Source organism: Candoia aspera, chromosome 14 (assembly GCF_035149785.1).
Source record: "Candoia aspera isolate rCanAsp1 chromosome 14, rCanAsp1.hap2, whole genome shotgun sequence".
Taxonomy (NCBI): Eukaryota; Metazoa; Chordata; class Lepidosauria; order Squamata; family Boidae; genus Candoia; species Candoia aspera.
The window spans coordinates 8349828-8368233 of NC_086166.1; the positions used below are offsets into that span (position 1 = coordinate 8349828).

Here is an 18406-nt window from a genome sequence, read left to right on the forward strand (position 1 = left end):
GCCTTTTTCTTTTTTAATTTCTGTGGGGTCAGGAAGGAGAATTAAAGATTCAGACAACTGGGAGCAACACGACCACGGATAGACGCAGAGGATGGTTTACCCCTTCTCCCCCATTTCCGTCTCATTTTTAAACCACACCAGCTCTTTGCATGACATGGGGGACAAGAGGGAGTTCAGACATATGTGGGTCTGTTTGGAGCTAACTGTAATCCCCTTTGGATTAACTGCTCCAGATAACGAAGCCGCTTTTTCTGTTTGCAAGACAAGCTCCTCCAAGCCATGACTCAGTTATACGGGTTGTGCAAAGTGAGTCCGTATGAAATCCAATTCAGGAAAATTCAAACTAAAAATTGCCCCTAGTCATTTCTGTCTGTCTCTTTTCCATAATGGAGCTGGGTCTGTGACAGAAAAGGATAGTGAGCAGTGAGGAGGCATGCCAGGAACAGCATTTCTGCAGCCAAAAGGTCTCCTCCCACCCACTTGCTCCAAAGACAAGTATGTAAATTACACCCTGTCCTGTTTAGAGCATTCTGCACTTCATTTATTTGGGCGTTTATTTATTATTCAAATTTTGTTGCCGCCCATCTCCCCCAAAGAGGGACTCTGGGCGGTAACATGGGCATGTCAGAAACCACAGAGAATTATACTCCAGTTATCTCGTTCTTCTTAATTTGCATTTTCATATTGGCTCTGTTGCTTCTTCCCTCTTGCCTGGATTGCAGATTAAATGATTTCTTTATTCTGTGTCTCTGCCCTTCTCTGACCCTCTCTCTCCCTTTCCTTCCCCATTGCAATTGTTTAGATGGTGTTTGAGGAAAAAAAACCCTTTCCTTCCAGGGCTTTAATTTTCTCCTTCCCTGCCTCTTTTCTCTGTCCTTGTCCACTGCTTAAATTGTAAATCTGCAGGCAGAGTTTGACCCTCTTTCATATAATGGTTGCGCAGAGTGGCTGGCTGTTAAAACAGCGTAGAAATGGTCACTCTCTATCAGCATCCAACCGTATTTCCTGTATGTCGTTCGATCTTAATGTCCTTTGAGAAGCTAGCTCCTATTAATGGAAAGAAGGCAATATCAGCCATGGTACACTCCCATACGTGTGAAAGGCCAAGGTTGTGTTCTCGCATCTCTGGCCAAAGCTCATTTGACGTGATACCACATTTTCTGGGAAACCGTCAAACAACCACACAAATTATGGCTGTAATTTGAAGGTTTGATTTGGTGAATAGAAAAGAAATTATTGCCTGTGCCTTGCAAATGAACACTAGGAAGTTATGAAACCACACTTCCCAAATTATTAATTATGGATTATGAATATAATAGAACTGTCTTGAGCCAGTGTGGTGTAGATGGAAGCTGTGAGCATTGTTTCAAGTCTATTCTAAGTCCTGGAAACTTCCTGGCCCTTCGCTCACTCTCAGCTGAGCCTGTTCTGTTTTATGTGGGTAAAACTGGCAACAGAGCATTATGGGTTATATCTTAAGCTTCTTAAAGAAAAGGAAAGTATTCTATTATTAATTTAACTCTTTAAATTAATAATAGAATATTCAGAACTGATGTGATTCCACAATTCCTACATTCAGGGTTCTTACTGGTTTTTACTCATCCATTATTGGTGCAATTAAGATCAAATCAAAGTCATACCAATGCCTAGTAAGATTGGAGGATATTGACAGTTTTTTGTGTCTGATCTCCAATAGCTACCCAAGGTTTCTTTACAAGCAGAGAAGGTATGTATAGCCCTATAAGCACTGAGCTAATTCTTTTATAATTACATTTTTTTTTCTTTTACAGCTTCCTAGACTGTTATGCTTCAGAATTTAGCACTCTAGAAACTGTGCAGGAAGGCCATGGAGGCGTTCCTCTGGAGCACCTTATCACCTGTGTTCCTGGTGTTAATATTGCTACAGCACAAAGTGGCATCAAAGTGGTAAAGTGGATACATAATAAACCACCACCTCCTACCGCAGGTATTTATATTATTCCTTAGTCGCTTCCTTAGTTAACTACCTGAACTTGGTCATTCATTCCATTTCTGCCCTGTTGTCTGAATTTGCAAAGAGAACCTGTGAAGCAGGAGATACCCCACCTATATGAGGCATGGAGAACTTGAGTTGGCAGAGTTTTCTCTTGACAGCCTACCAAGATTGTGTAATGGTACAGTATGTGGGAAAGACCTTGGGAGACGGGGTGAAGAGATGCTGCCTAGGGAACAGTCAGATAAAGAGAGGACATAGCCCACAGCTGCATAATGGGTGGGGCAAAAGGCTCAGAAGGGACCTTCCCTAGTTTTTTGGGTAGTAAAGGAGACTTGCAAGATTGATGTCAGCCTTCCTAGGTAGACCAGACGGGAAACACGACCAGATGCGGTAATTCTACTTTATTGTAAGGCTACATTAAGAACCTTGCAGGCCTGAAAGTACAATTCTCCCGGTGTCTCCTTGCCCAAAAAACTAGGGAGGGTCCCTTCTGAGCCTCTTGCCCCACCCACTGCCCAGCTGTGGGCTGTGCCATCTCTTATCTGACCGTTCCCTAGGCAGCAGCTCTTCGCCCTGTCTCCCAAGGTACTTCTTGGTAGCTGGTTGATGGCTGTGGTTGTGCGCCTACACTCCAAAAGTAAGCTCCAAACTAAGAAGTAAGGTAAGCTCCTTGGTGTTCATCTTCTACCATTCAGAATCAAAAGCCACCTCTCAAGCAATTAATCCCATGAAAGAAAGTTGTGCTGTTTTTCAGACTATTTTTTTTCTCCATTCACAGTCCGAGCACTCTCTTTCAGCCCTGGGGACTTTCAAAATTAGCTTGCCACGTAGCCAAGAAAATCAGTTGCCCAGCAACATGGATGGGGAGGCAGGGAGTGAAAGAGTTGGGGTTTTTGGAAGCCCTGGAGCATGTCAAACTCTGTAGCTCTCCAGCCACTATTCTTATTTTTGTTGCAGGTATCACAGGAGCTGGCAGCAGTCACCTTGGTTATTTGACACTCCATTTACTTAATGCAAGCTTGCTTTCAGACAACCCAACGTTCTGCTGGTGTTTTGGTCTTCGTTCTGTCAATCACGGATAGCCTAACCAGTTATGGGAGTTGTCATTCCACGCATTTGAAAGGAGCAGAGTGACTTACCCACATGTCAGAGGATTTTTTTTTCTTTTTCTCATTTCCACTAAGCAGGATTAGTCTTACGAACGGGGTACCTCCTCCAAATTCTGCTCCTTAACTCATGTTTATTGCCTCCTCATACATTCCTCAGAGTAAAAATGCCTTCTTGTGGGTGTCGTCTTCTCTTCTGTTCCAGAGCCTTGGCTGTTGCGCTCCAAGAGCCCTGTGGGGAATCCTCAGCTCATCCAGTTCAGTAGAGAAGTGGTTGATCTCCTTAAAAACCAGCCTTCCTGTATTATGTCTGTCAGCAAATTCATCCCCATGTACCACCACCATTTTGCCAAGCAGTGCCGTGTATCTGATTATGGGTATTCCAAGTTAATGGAGCTGCTAGAATCAGTGCCTCATGTCCTGCAGGTAAGTTCGGACCTTCTCCTTCTTGGGAGTGATGTTGGCCTCCAAGAGCTGGCTTGGAAAGGGGACGGTCATCATGAGAAAATGAAAAAGTGGGGGAAAGTGGTTTATGAAAGGACAGGAGTGATAAAGTTGAATCTGAATTTTATGGACCAGGTGGAGGGAAGAGCAGGACCGCAACTAGGGTCTCTGTCACCTGGGGCAAATATGGATTCCGTGCCCATTTTGGTGCCCCCCCCCAGTGCTCTTTTTGCCCCCCCCCCCAGCGCAGTGCCCAGGGCACATGCCCCGCTTGCCCCCCCCCCTAGTTGTGGCCCTGGGGAAGAGATGACTATTAAAGCCATACGCACGTTTAAAGCAAAGATAAAAAACTACAAAAAAGCAAAAAGGGAGAGAAAGAGAAAGTTTTTTATCTTTGCTTTAAACTTAATAAAATTTGTATTTAAAAAAAGCCACCTGCACATTAAATCTGAAGAATTTCACCTAGCTCCTACGTAATTTATAAAAAAAGTGATTTCCATGGTGTTTATGTAATTTATTCGTTTTTACATAAACCCCATGAATTTTAATGACATTTGGGTAAACGTTTTATGAAATTTACACAAGAAAACCTGGGAAAAGAACATCTCCAGATATTCAGAAAGACTCCACCTGAATTAGCTCCCCGTAAAATCAGGCTGGGGGAATTCTTCTTACAGTTTCCAAGATCTACCACAGATGAGCTTCGCAGAGATTCTTCTAGACTCTCTGTGGTTCCTGTTGACTTGGCCTTGTAGGGTTTGGCATCACGTGCTGGTCCTAGTCCTTCATGCTAAATGAGAGAAATATAACTGGATTCATGAGCACACAGGCTTAACCATAGACCTTCACGTACGCTTTTTCTTCTCAGATTCTCGGGATAGGAACCAAGCGTTTCTTGACCTTAACACACAGGGCCCAAGTGAAGCGGTTCACCCAAGATTTACTAAAGCTTCTGAAGTCCCAGGCCAGTAAGCGAGTTGTAGTCAGAGAATTCTTACATGCTTATCACTGGTAGGTATGCAGAGCTGCGGCGAGAATGTTTCTGCCTTTCCAACTGCAAATGTAAAAAATCTTTGTTGTTTCTTTTTTAATTTAGCAGCTTGGGTTTTAAAGAAAGTGATATTCTTTCGTGGGAAGGGAGACGCGAATTTCTTCTCCCTGAATTAAAATCATCTGAAAGGCAGCAGTAAAATCCTCCAGGTAGAGAGGTGTCTAGAAGGAGTTGAAATGAGTTGATTTTAAAGTCTGGCTGCTGTTAAAGATGGAACACCAAAAATGGGCCAATTTGGGGGGGGGGATTCTTCTTAACCAAATTCATTATTTTTTAATTTCTACCAAACTACCCCACCATCACCACTCTGGGATGTTTAACCTAAAGACCAGTAAACTGTAAGAATGCGTGTGTCCTAAAGCGATCATTTACAGAAAAATCTTACAGAACTCTAATAGAAACATAGCTCGACAAACGTTGAGTGTTGCATTTCAGAAATATTTTTCATGGTATTGGTTTTAAACCTCAGAAATGTAATGCTTTTCTTTTGGTTTTTGTGCAGAGGCTAACGTGGGCAAGCAGAAGGCTTCAATTTGTGCTTGTTTAGCCAGTTCTGTAGTTTGACAGAAGCGTTTTCTTCGATATTAAACTTGTAGGTGTTTCTCAAAAGACTGGGACGTGACTGAATACGGAGTGTGTGAGTTGGTTGATCTAATTTCAGAAATTCCCGACACCACCATTTGTTTGTCTCAGCAAGAAAATGAAATGGTCATCTGTATTCCTAAGAGAGGTATGTTGCCCATGTTTAAAAACTTCAGTAAAATTCTTGTGTTTTGTTTTGTTTTGTTTTTTTTAAATACAGATGAGGCAATAGTTGTGAGACTGGTGGTGTGGTGGGTTTTGTTTTATTTTTTGCTTTTGTGATCTCTTGCCAATGAATTACAGGAGAGTCTGGTGGCTTTGGATTATACGTGTATTTTAAATGCTTCTTCGGAGGACGCCTACACTGCCCATTGGCAGATCCTGGGGACGGTGGGGGTACTTTTTAAAAAAGGGAGAATCAATACATAAGAAATACCTCCAAGTGAACAGAGCACTAACTAAAACAAATTGAACTCTAAAAACTCTAAAAGTGAAGGAAGAGTAAGACTTTTTCTGATGTGTCTAAGATTATCTCTATGTTGGAGAACCCTCTTGAGTTCTCATTTGACAAGTAAAATGCCTCAGCTAAGAGGTCCTCCCTCCCAAGTTTCTCATGCAGGCAGAGGTAGGGAAGTCATCAGAAGTTTGAGAAGCATGCCAAAGGTTCCTTGAATCCAAACTATTTAAAATTTTAGAAACAGATAAATAAAATATCATAAGGAGCTTAGCAGGGAAGCTGCTGCTCCATTGCCACCTTAGCTCTCCTCCTCCTCCCCCAATCTATTTAAAGCCTTGCTTTTCTGAAATGCCTTCAAGAGTGCCCCAAGCATCCTGCCTTGCAACAGTCTTGGTTTTGGCATAGGGTATTTGGTGAACCCAGATTTGTAAACCCTGGTTTGTTGCTTAGTGCAGTGTATGAAGTAAATGATTGTAGTGTAATGTTGAGTTCAGTTCCATTTTATTACGGTCACTGACCAGTACAAGATACAATTCTATAAAGATATACACATTAGCCTTAAAATATGAACCATCTGATTTAAAATAATTTTAAATTTGAATTTAATGAAAAAACAAACTAAGGATAGGTCAGCTATCATAGATTACCTAGAGCCAATGTGGCATTGTAGTTAAGATACTGGGTTAAGGCAAAGGAGTTCCAGGTTCAAATCCATCCTTGCTATGGATGCTCTTTGGGTGACCTTGGGCCAATCTTTCTCAGCCTTGCCTGCCAAATAAAGTGGATATTGCAGTGAAAAATCGGAGGAGGGGGTGCTGTTCTCATGAGCGGTAAAGATTCAAAAGACAGCTGTGGAAAGTACCAGCTGCATGTTTGTGAATTACCAGAGAAATGACTGCCCCTTTGCTGGTTCTTAGCAAGGCTGTTACTTATCGATTGGTGGGGTTTATTTATTGTCTCAATTGACTAGGACTGTAGCTCGCGAGAAGATAAAGCTGTTTCCATCCTAATGTACTTCGGAGTATATTGATTTTTAAATGGAAAATAATTCAGTTGCCAGAATTCTTGTGATCCCCCCTCCCCTTTTTAATCTCAATAAATCTTTCCAAAGTGACTCAAAGACAATCATGCTTGGCAAAAGAGATTTGAATTTAGACAGATGCCAGTGAGCCAGACAGCTGTGGATGCTGTCTTAAACTCCTGAAAGAAAGGCAGGGTGCCAAGACTGGCAAATGGAACAGAAAAAGAAACAGGAAGAGGGAATGTAATCCTGGGGGTTCAGAAAATGCTGCAGAAGTCGGCACTTCCTGTAGACCAGAATTCTTGATGATAGAGAACTAAAAACTGGTGTTTTTTTTTTTTTTTATCCTGTTCATATGACTTGGTCCCCAAATATTCACTCTAGATCAGTGTTTCTTAAACTTTTTTTTCTCTCAGGACCACTTCCCACTTTTAAAAATTATAGAGGACCCCAAAAGAGCTTTTGTTTGTATGGGTTGTATTTATCGGTATTTACCATATTAAAAATTAATGCATTTGTAGAACATTTGTTTGTTGAATCCTGTAAACACAGCAATATTAAACCCATTAGATATTAGCAAAGGTTAAAAAAAAATTCATGAAAAAGCCCCGTTTTTTAAAAAACAAAAAATAACACTGAGAAGAGTGACCTTGTTTTAAACCTTTGCAAACATCTTCAATATCTGGCAAATAACTTTGATTCTGCGGAGCCCTGAGAGGGGCTTGGGGGACCCCCCAGCGGTCCTCGGGCCACACTTCAAGAAACACTGCCCCAGACTTCTCTTTTTCCATCTTCAGAACGTACCAAGGAAGAGACTGAAAGGACAAAGGGATTCTGCAAGGAAGTGGTTGATCTGCTGCGCCACCAGCCCTATTTCCGGATGCCTTTCAACAAATTCATCCCATCCTACCACCATCACTTTGGGCGCCAGTGCAAGCTTGCTTATTACGGCTTTACCAAGCTGCTTGAACTTTTTGAAGCCATTCCCGAGATCTTACAGGTAGGCTCCAGATATCCTGGACCTGCAGAGGGTGGGGCAGTGGCTGATCCCCAAGTTCAGCATTGCGTTCCTGTTATAAGAAACCTGAAAATCCCTTGTTTCAGCCTTCAGATCTTTTTTTTCTTTTTTTTTTGGGCCAGGACCACTGCATCGCTCAGTATCGTAGACTTAACACATTACTGAAATACAGGTAGACTGTGGGGTAACAAGCAAAGTACTAGGGTGACTGAATGCGGAGATAGCCGACGTGTGCAAAATGCACGTGATAAGAAGATGGGTTCTAGGCGACTCTTCTCCGTAATCTGCTTGTTCTAGATGTGGGCATGTAGGTGTGGGACGGTCCCGACAGCAGTCCCAGTTGCCGTTGTTAGATGAATCCCGTAAAGTTGCAGTGTCCCGTGGTCACGCTGTGAAAAACACGCTGCCACTTGTACAACTTAGTCTTGTTTAAGAAAAGTTGCAAGATATTATCGTATTACGCGAGTATATTTTGAAGATAATCTCACGTATTGTTGATTGATGATAAGGCTTTTCCAGAAATAGGTTAAAAAGGGGGTTATGCGTATTGTCTGGAATCTCTCAGATGTCATGTTCGCAATTAGTATGTGTTGTCCTGTGTAAAATCGTAAGCACCGTCACATGGTTTTTTATTTAGCGACCGCTTTGCTTAACGACCAAGATGCCGGTCCCAATTGCGGTCACTAAACAAGGACTACCTGGGAATCCAGTTTAACTCAAAAGAGAACTACCTTTTATCTTTGTCTTTCATGGCCTTTGAAAGAAAAGGCTGCTGTGCTTCCGATCCTCCAGTTGCTCTCGTCGCCTTCTCCAGTCGCTCTGAAATAACCAAGCTGACATTCATCTTCAGGTCCTGGAATGCGGAGAGGAGAAAATCCTTACGCTAACCGAGACGGAGCACGTCAAAGCCTTAGCTGCCCAGTTCGTTAAATTGCTCCGCTCGCAGAAGGATAAGTGTCTCATGATGGCAGACGTGCTTGCCGAATATGCTAAAACGTTCGGCTACCCGTTGCGCCTCCAGGACTACGACGTTGGCTCAGTTCCAGCTCTGGTGCAGAAACTTTGCCACGTCATCAAGGTAGGTTTTCGTACGGTACATAAGGAACAACAGCCTTGCGGTGGTTTTGACCGGAGGGCTGGGTCGGTTGGGCGAGGAGAAAATCCAAACCGCTGTGAAACGCCAGGGAGGAGCAACTTAAGTAGCTCGTGACATCTTCACTCTAAGATCCTAAACGACGGGGACAGCTCTCTCCTCCATCTTGTGTCCTTCTCCCAGAATTCCCATCTGCTGTGGCTTTGGCAGCTACAGTCTAACGCAGCGCAGTGCAGTAGGCTGGAAGGCTGATACCTGGCCCCTTTGAACTCCTGCAGGTCGTCGATACAGAATCGGGGAAACAGCTGCAGCTGATAAATAAAAAATCCCTCCGGACTTTGACTTCGCAGCTTCTGGTGCTTCTCATGACTCTGGACGAAGCCACCGTGATTTCTGTGGAGGAGCTTAAAAGGCGTTACGAGGCTGCCCAGGCGACTGCCCTCAACCCCTGTGAATATGGCTTCATGACATTTATCGACCTCCTGATGAGTGTGCCTTATTTTATCGAGGTGAGGAAGGCAGCTGGGCTCTTAGCACAAAGACCGTGGAGAGCAAAGCTCCTTTTTTGTCTGCCGTCCCTAACAGTTGCCATTTTAATTGCCTGCGTATAAACCTAGCCCTTCCCCAACAAATGGGTTGGAATGTAACTGCCACGGCTGTCCTTCTTAAAGCCTGGTATCCAGAGCTTTAGATCAGAGCTGTGCAAAACATTTCCAAGTCGAAACGTTCCAGCCAGCCGTTTCTTTCACTGATACGGGTGGAAGCGTTCTGATCGTTGGCGTGGATCGTCCCAACCGTTTTGGAAGGGTAGGACCCCAACGTGGACCGTAGCCCAACCGCGAAATCCAAGTGAGAACAAGCCGCATCTGGCCAGTGAAGAACGGCCATTCCAGGATGGAATGGTTTGGCTTCCAAATACACGGCACGCTTCTCCTTCGTACTCATGCATATTCCTCCATTTGGGGAAGCAGGGCAACTGGGCACATGTAAGTCCTTTCTCCCTGCAGGTTTTTATTGACGGTGAAGCAGAACGTGTGAAGCTTACGGACCTTTACGTGTTCGCCAAGAAAGTGAGATTGTTGCTTCATACCTACCATTACCAACAGATCTTCCTTCACGAGTTCTCAACAGCCTACAGCAAATACACAGGAGAAACGTTGCATCCCAAGACATATGGCTACAGCAACATTGAAGACCTCCTAGGGGCCATTCCGTCGGTTTGTACCTGCTGTTTCGTTTGTTTTTTAATGTGCAGGATTCTCACATTCCAAATCGTAATCCTCCGTAGTAGTCATAATCAGACGGACCCATAGATACTGGCTGCCCGTTGTGACTTTTGGTCAGTCAAAGCTTTCACGTAACACTTTGCAAGAACTTAAGTTATTTTCCTGTGATAACAACAATCGGGTCCCAATTATTCTGTTAATCAGAAGCTTGATGGTCTCAGTTAAAATATTCATTACTTTCGTATTTTTAGCTTGCCTGTAAATAATTCACAGCAGATAAAGCGAAGGCAGTGAGCCCTTCAGAAATACCTAATTAAAGCTGTCAGTAAGGCAACTAATAGCATTTGGCAGCAGTGTGGGCTCAGGCGTTTTCTTTAAAATACTTTCTGTTAAAAGGTGTCAAATCATATTTTCCAGAAAAGAAAAGCTTTATTTATTCATTCATTCATTCATTCATTGGCAGGACCTGTGTGGCCGCTGATCTCTTACAGTGATTCTAGGCGGCTCATGACAATCCATAAAAGCACAGCTAGAAACAGAAGCATCCTTTCCCCCAAGTGCCAGAGCAAACGACCTCCCAGCTTAGCACCCATCCTAGCCCAGTGCTTGGGGGAAGAGCCAGGTCTCCACTGCCCTCCAGAAGGCTAAAAGGGTGGGGGTCCCTCATATCTCAGGTGGGAGGCTGTACCAGAGGGCTGGGGCAGCCCCCAAGAAGGTGTCTCCAAGGCCCTATCAGCTTCAGCTTTTTCCAAAACGATAATCTATTACTTGCTATATCAGATACCGCAAGTTTGGTTTTTGTTCTGTTTGTGAACTACAGCCCTCAGGGTACAGTACAGATAGTCCTTGCTTAACAACCACAATTGGGGTCTGAATTTTGGTTGCTAAGTGAAGCAAATTAAGCAAATCCAACCTGATTTTACAACCTTTTTTGCGACAGTTGTTAAGCAAATCACCCTGGTTGTTAAGTGAAGCATGTGGTTGTTAAGCAAATCACACAGTTCCCCATTGATTTTGCATGCCGGAAGCCAGCTGGGAAGGTGGAAAATGTCGATCACATGACTGTGGGACCCTGCAATGGTCATAAATACGAACGGTCGCCAAGCACCTGAATAGTGATCACATGACTGTGAGGATGTGTGGCGGTTATAAGTGCAAGGACTGGTCGTAGGTCAGTTTCAGCACCGTCGTAAACCCGAGCTGTCGCTAAATGAATGGTTGTTAAGCGAGGACTACCTGTAATAAAAATGTTCAGTTACAGCTAATATCTCCAAAATCCGATTTGCCTTACGCTAACTAGCTGAATGTAGAACTCCTGCCCCACCTCAGCTCTCACTTTCACTCTGGAAACTCACCGAGTTCAGATTGAAAGGAGTCCTTTGTTACTCTGAAGGGGTGGAATGGTTGGCTTCTTGTGGTTTATTAAACTGGGGCACAGCAGCTACAGTGTAACTTTATCGTGATTGAAAAATAGTGATTTGGATTAATTTTCCAATGTTTTCATGGAACCCATCCAGCCAAGGTTTGAGTGTGAATAGAAGTTAACCCTTTAAAGCAGCAAGAATCTTAACTGGATCCGTTTCAACTTCCATCTCACTTGTTGCCTTTCTTGCCTTTAATTAGGTAGTATGGATAAAAGGTCATGGTCATAAGAGGATTGTTGTTCTGAAGAATGACATGAAAAGTAAGTAATCCCACTTTGGGGTTCGCTTTTCTCCTTTTTTGGAAAATGAAGCCCAAAGATCTTTCACTGTAAGATGATTTGTCACAGGGAACCGTTGCTAACCCCTCCCTTCTATTAGCTCGTTTTAGCTCTCCCAGTCTTCCTCTTGCTGATGAAAATTATGAAAATGAACTTGCTGATGGTGATGGACAAGCTACAAAGGCAGCAGGAGTGAACAAATCCTTAGATTTAATACTGGAAGCACCAAACGTTGGTAATTAATTGATTACTGGCAGATACATTGTATATAGCGATGTTGGGTCTTGTGGCCTTGAATAGATAAGCCAAAATCCTGGCCTCTAGTTCAGGCCATGGACAGAATTATGGTTCTGGTTCACATGTCCTTTTCCATTTTCATCTCCCACCCCGTTCTTCTCTTTATATATATATATCTGATTTGGTGAGTCCCGGAACTATGGTTTTGATAGAAGCTCACAGCTCTAAACCCAGGACTGTTCCAGTGATTATTGCTCTAGTTTAGGGATGTGAGACCAATAATTCTCCACATTTGTTGTGAACTCCAGCTTCCCTTAGCCTTAGTCAGCATAGCCACTGGTGCAACCTGCTTGGAATTGTAGTTCAGTGATATCTGTGGCAAGAGAGCCAGTTTGGTGTCGCGGTTAAGGCACTGGGCTAGAAACGGGGAGACCGAGAGTTCCAGCCCTGCCTTGGGCACGAAGCCAAGTGGGTGACCTTGGGCCAGTTGCTCTCTCTCAGCCCTAGGAAGGAGGCAATGGCAAACCACTTCCAGAATCTTGCCAGGAAAACTGGAGGGACTTGTCCAGGCAGTCGCGAGGAATGAACAAGGCGCGCACGCACACGCACACACAAAATACCTGGACACACCACAGGTTCTTGCCCTCTACTGTATACTGTACTGTACCTTTTTGTCTTTTGACTGAGAAGCTTGTCTTTCATAATATAAAGCACGGATGGGCAACAGCGAAATACCCAAGGACCTAAGATGCCACAGGTTTTGGGGTCAAAAGCCACTGAGGGGAACAATGTATTGTGGAAAGCATTTGCAGGGGGAAAAATAATTTTAACCCCAGCTCCGAAGTCATGCTTTAAAAAAAAATGTATTTTTCCTCCAAATTTCGGTGGAACAACTTTGTGTATGCTTTGGGGACACAATGTAGGGTTTTTTCTTTAAAAACGAAACTTTGAGAAATGCCATTTTCCTTCCTTGGTTGACCATCGCTGTGACATGTAGTGGCTACTAAGGCTAATACCAAATTCTTTCTCTGTAAAATGCATCTCTGGGCATCTCGGCTTTTGGCAACTTTTTGTGCTTTGCCCAATCCTTGTTCAAAGCTGGGACTTGCAAGATATTTCCCTCTTAATTCCTGTCCAGTTTTTTCACTGTTGAATGACCTTACCTCAGGAGTGGCCAAATGCTCACTGTAAAAATAAGTCAAGAGATGGTTTTATCACCAGTGTTTTAGCTAAGCTGTAATAACAGAGTTTCCCCTCATGCCATGCATGTGCAGTTCATCAGTCTCATGATCTTCAAAATCAGCTTTCCTCAAAATGACGCCCTTCAGGTTATGTTAAGTTTTCCAGCTAGCCTGAGGAATTCTGGAAGCTGGAGGCCAGCCAGAGTGGAAAAGGTTGCTCTAAGAGAGCAGATGTATTTCCAGCAGGTGTCTTCTTCAAGTACACTTGCTTTCACAAGAAAACCCCCATTCAGTTTTAGGCCACTCATCCCACAGGCAGGAATGAGCCCCTGAGGCAAGCTCACAAGAAATGCAGGAATTATACAGATAAGTAGAAAGTCCTAACAAAAGAATTTAGCGACTGCTCTGATTCGAGAACAAGTCCTCTGCATAGAAACAGTGTTCAAAACCTCATGCATTTGGCTTCCTTCCCACAGAGCAGAGTACTTGGCCTGCCATTTTTGCGTGAGCTGATCTACCATGAGAACTAACCCCTCCAGCAGTAAGCAGTATTCCACAGGGGCGTTCCTGCGTACCAGACAATTTATGAACAGAAGATAGGGGCATTCTATAGATAACGTGTTTTTTTTTTAAACCAAAACATCTATAGAACTTGAAGCGGGTTTTTTGTTTATGACACAGTGTTTTGCTAAATTTGACGATGTGGCCAATAAATCATGGCTAGGCTTCGTGGCCATCCCAAAATTGCTGGCTGCCAAGACCACCCCTCTCTCACCAGCAGGGAGAGAGCTTGTTCTTAACTTCACTTGTCAGTTTGAAATGCATTGCAAGACCAAGCATGATTCTCTCCTTCTCAAGGGTGACCCTGAACTTAGAGAAGCCCTCTAGCTCAGAGTGAAGAACCATTTGATGCTGGGTGGTAGGTTTTGCTTTCTGAGAATTCCTCGGAACCTGTTCAGAAAAGTCAATCCATTCCCGCCTTCTCTTTCTAGCTCAGAACGAGAGAAGAAGAACAGGTATTGACTTGATTTGGCCATGTTTTCCTGAAACAAGTGCAGAGCCCAAACAAATTCCAGGTGGCCACCCAGCTTTAAAGCAATAGCCATTGATCTCCTCCTCTACAGATCTGGAGGAGCTTTGGACTCCTGGCGCTCAGTAGATGATGGTGGCAATTGCCATAACAAGTGAGATTGCCTAACCGTAGGATTTCATTAGTTGTTACAACTTGAAATCTTGGGAGAAAAAAAATCAAGCACAAATCGTTCCGGTTGGCATCATGTTGCTCCAGAAATGGAGCTCTTGAGAACCTTGGTGCTAAAGTTTTTTAAGCTAAGGCTTCAAGTGTTACGGCTCTGGTGGGTTTCCATAATAATGGCGCTCAGGATGCTTATTAAAGAAACAAGCATGATTTTACAAGCTTGCTTTAATGTGGGTCTTTGGGTCGTTGCCCTTCTAAGTTTCTAAGGAGTTGCCTTAATTTTCTTTCCTCTCTGCAGTCTCAAGTCAAACTGAGCAAGAACTGCTCTGCCTCACCAATACATCACCTGTTGATCTTTTATGCGAGCCGGTCCCTTCCTGCCTTCCCTCCCCACAGCTGAGACCAGATCCAGTGGTTCTTGAATCCGCAGATCTCATCCGTTTTGAAGAACATTCTCCAACCCCTTCTGGTAAACGTTACTGTTCCCTTTAAGAACCTGGCCCCAAGCAATACTAGCAGACATTCTGACCATTAACTGCTTCTTCTAGGAGCCATTCCTTAGTGAAGCTCACAGGTATATTGGAAGACTACAAATCCCAGAATTCCATTGGCTATGAATTCTGGGATTTGTGTACCCAACATACCTGGGGAAATCTAGAGAACAGATCTTTTCTCTCCAGTATTAGCTCAGTATTTCTAAGACTTCTGGGTTTCATTTTCCTTTTATAGGTGAACATTTTGACGTCCTCCTTCCCTGATAGGCTGCACTTCTTGTTCTAAGAGAGCAGATGTATTTCCAGCAGGTGTCTTCTTCAATTGTTAATATTATAGAAATATTAACAATTGTAGGTAGCATCTAGCTTGGAGTATTCGGAGTCAGAGATTTATTAGCCTGCTTCTTGTTCTTTTTAGAGACATTGGCCTTCATGGATGATTCCTGTAAGTAAAGCTGAACAAGCTGCCTCCAGAACTTTCAATTTGTCTGCTGGAGGGTCTCCTTTTTTCACCCAGAATAGGCCAGTCTAGGTGTTTGGGACATGATTTCTGCCTTTATAGAACTGAATTATTTGGAACATGAAATGGGTTCTGGTATTCCAACAGAGGCAGAATGAATCTAGACCCTATGGCCCTCCTGTGTAAATTTTTCCTCCAGTGGCTTTCATTTTCTCTCTCCTGCCCCTGCCCCTGCCCCTGCCCCTATTTCAGGAATTCTGAACCCAGGACAATCCAGTCTGTAAAATCCTATTTGCCTTACATTTCTACCCAGGCTATTCAGCAGTTCTTACTTTTGGCATGCGTTGTGTTGTGCTACCTCCCTTGATTATGAAACAGGAATTTGTTATGTTTACCATGAAAGCAACAGAGGTGTCTGAAGAATAAACAGGCTCCTTTTTAAAACTAAACAGTCATACTTTCCTTTCAGAGATTACGATGGGACTTGAAGAGGAGAAGGCTGCTGGTCCTTCAGAAGCTAACAAAGATATCAGCCACTTTCCTGAAGCATCTAAACCTTCAGAAAATAGGTTGGCACCGCCCTGCCCCTCGTCCGAACACCAGGGGTGCAGGGAAGCCGCAGAGAGCCCAGCTCGAAAGCAGCATAAGAACCGAGTGAAATTGGCAGCCAATTTCTCATTTGCACCTGTAACCAAGCTTTAAATCTTTTCCTGGTGTGAAAGGCATCGTATTGTTAAGACTGCACAGAAAATAAAGTCAGCTATTTTTTCCCCTTTTTTTTTTTAAATTTTCGATCACAGTTTGGAGTGGGGGTGGCCACCAATGTATTTTCTTTGTCACTTTGACTACCTTCTGTGCGAATTTTGCGCAATTTCAACTGAAGCAAAGCTAGGTGGGTTTTTTATTTGAACGTCAAACGTTTGTTGAGAGTGATCGAACAGTTTACCCTTTTTTATTCCGTCCCACGTCAACAAAAGCAGATGTGCTAATCCTTGGCAGAGAATAGATTTTAAGTTTCTAATGCCTAATGGTGATGTAATACTTCACATGATGCATAAATTTCTAGGCTGTTTCTAATTTGCAAATTTGTTATCAGAAAATAACAATGCTGTGCGTAATTTGTTGTGCAAAATGGCCTATTGAGAGCATTTTAAAACCGTCACTTAGATTGGAATACGTGGTGGGGTCTTTAACAGTAGCTTTGTAAGGGCAAAACTTGGGAATTTTTTTTTTTCTGATGACTTGTAATTAATTATTGCCAAAACGAGATTGTTGGAGAGTTGGTTGGTTTGGTACAAAACCCCTTTTAAATGCCTTCTGTAATAATTCAGTTCCGTCGAGGAAACCTGTAGGAAGTGGCGAATGTTTTAAGCTTCCCTTTTATAAGCGCTGCCAGTGGATGCTGATTTGAGATGAAGGAAACACACAGCGAAAAACATCTCGGTGCCCGGCATCTTGGAGGCACCATTAAGATGCCGCAGGCTGCATCTGCTCACCCGAGGTTGCCAGGAACCGTTGATATTTCAAAAATAAATATGCACCGAAATGCATAAATCATGAATCGCACAAGGTGACAGGAGCTTTTTAAGACAGAAGGCAGTGATGCTTCCGCGTGTGCAGAAACGGGAGCCGTCTGTAGAAATGCCAAGGTTACGTGCCTAACCTTGTTTGCAAACTTTTTAAATGTGTAATAAATGGGAAGCTTAATTTGAATCGGTAACGTTTTTTAACTGTGTCTGGTTTTTATTCCTCCTAGTGCTGAAAGCTACTCTTCTATGTGTCGTAATTTTTTTTTTCTTCCAGTTCTTACAGGGGTATTTTTTGTTGTTGTTGTTGTTGTTGGCTTTTAGAAAGGCCAGCCTTACGGAAGGGGATGAGCCAGTGGGACCCTTTTGCCTTATTTTTAGAGAGAGACCTTAAAAACGTCTTCCGAAGATTTATACCCCTGCTGGGTAAACTTGGCACTTACAATGGGTTGTATTTGCCAGGAAAGGATTTTTACTGCTTGTCCAAAGGAAAAGAACCTATTCAGAGGTTTCCACTGGCCGAACACAGAAATATATATATATTTTTTGTAACAATTATATTTTATAACGTACAAGGTTGGAAAGCAGGCTTGGGTTTCACAGCCAGCAACTGAAAGGGAAAAAAAAAAAAAATACCACCAGATGGCTTTTTTTTTTTTTAAAGGATTTTTAAGCAAAGCCATATATTGAACCTTACTGAATTATATAGCCATTATGTATACAGGGAAACACTGGAAGTTTTTCTGAGATTGTGACACGACACAGTGTGTTGGATAGCCTTACAGTTCCTCTACAGATATGGGTTTATAGGAACAAATTGTTAAGATTTTCCTTTCTCTCTAGTGTTTCGAGTGTTTGTGAGACCATCTCTCCGTTGCTTTTGTATCACCTGCATAAAACAAAGGCCTCGTCACTTACTGTGGGTCATGCATATGCAGATCTGGTGGTGGTTCTGAGCTGTGATTGCAAGTCATCTTAAAAAAATAAAAATGAGACCCAGGTTTTGGGGGAAAAAATGTTAAGGTCCAGGAGTGTTCCCTATCTGAAATACAGCTGTGGCCATGTCCTCTGTAGAGAATAAGCCATCATACTTGGATTCATGTGGCATTCTGTACTGAATTGCTTTTTGAAAGTTAACCAGTGCTGTTCTGGAGATGTTTGGGTTGGTTTCCCCCCCATAGTGCAAGACTACTTAGATTTTTTTTTTTTTTACAAAGGCTTGAAGAAATAATGTAACTTGACTGATTTGAACATGAATTAAGATGACGAAATCCTTTAATTTCCACTTCAATTATTCTGATTACTGTTCTAAAACGAAACAGATCAAGGCGGCCCTCAACTAGGCACTCTGGGTGGCTGAAGATAGACAATATGGCACCTTTGTCCTTAATTGTCTAATTTGTTTGGACACTTTTGTGGGTCAAGTGGTATTTTGTGCGTTGGGACCAAACAGTTGTCAATAAAGATTTCAAGCAAGCATGTTACTTTCTCTCTCCATTTTTTGCTCGGTGAATACACTCTATTTAAAAGGTAGATTTATATCTGCAGAGCAGGGGCCACCACAGTTGCAAAACATGAGCAATTGGTATTCCTATTATTGATCTTCTATAGAAATCTCTCAAGCCAAAGGAGCAT

General features: G+C 43.0%; 1 protein-coding gene across 3 annotated transcripts in view; it reads left to right on the top strand.

The window, feature by feature from the left end:
• Window positions 1-18250, top strand: part of MARF1 (meiosis regulator and mRNA stability factor 1) — a 34827-nt gene extending 16577 nt beyond the window's left edge. For 2 of the 3 annotated variants that reach the window (XM_063315123.1, XM_063315125.1), the window contains exons 16-27: window positions 1791-1966; window positions 3287-3507; window positions 4394-4536; window positions 5173-5306; window positions 7434-7636; window positions 8505-8732; window positions 9026-9256; window positions 9755-9964; window positions 11597-11657; window positions 11776-11910; window positions 14590-14760; window positions 15715-18250. In XM_063315123.1, coding sequence (XP_063171193.1) covers window positions 1791-1966; window positions 3287-3507; window positions 4394-4536; window positions 5173-5306; window positions 7434-7636; window positions 8505-8732; window positions 9026-9256; window positions 9755-9964; window positions 11597-11657; window positions 11776-11910; window positions 14590-14760; window positions 15715-15947 — 2146 coding nt within the window. In that variant the 3' untranslated portion in view covers window positions 15948-18250. The remainder of the gene's footprint in view (window positions 1-1790; window positions 1967-3286; window positions 3508-4393; window positions 4537-5172; window positions 5307-7433; window positions 7637-8504; window positions 8733-9025; window positions 9257-9754; window positions 9965-11596; window positions 11658-11775; window positions 11911-14589; window positions 14761-15714) is intronic. The other variant, XM_063315124.1, reaches the window with a different exon arrangement.
• Window positions 18251-18406: the final 156 nt, after the last annotated feature.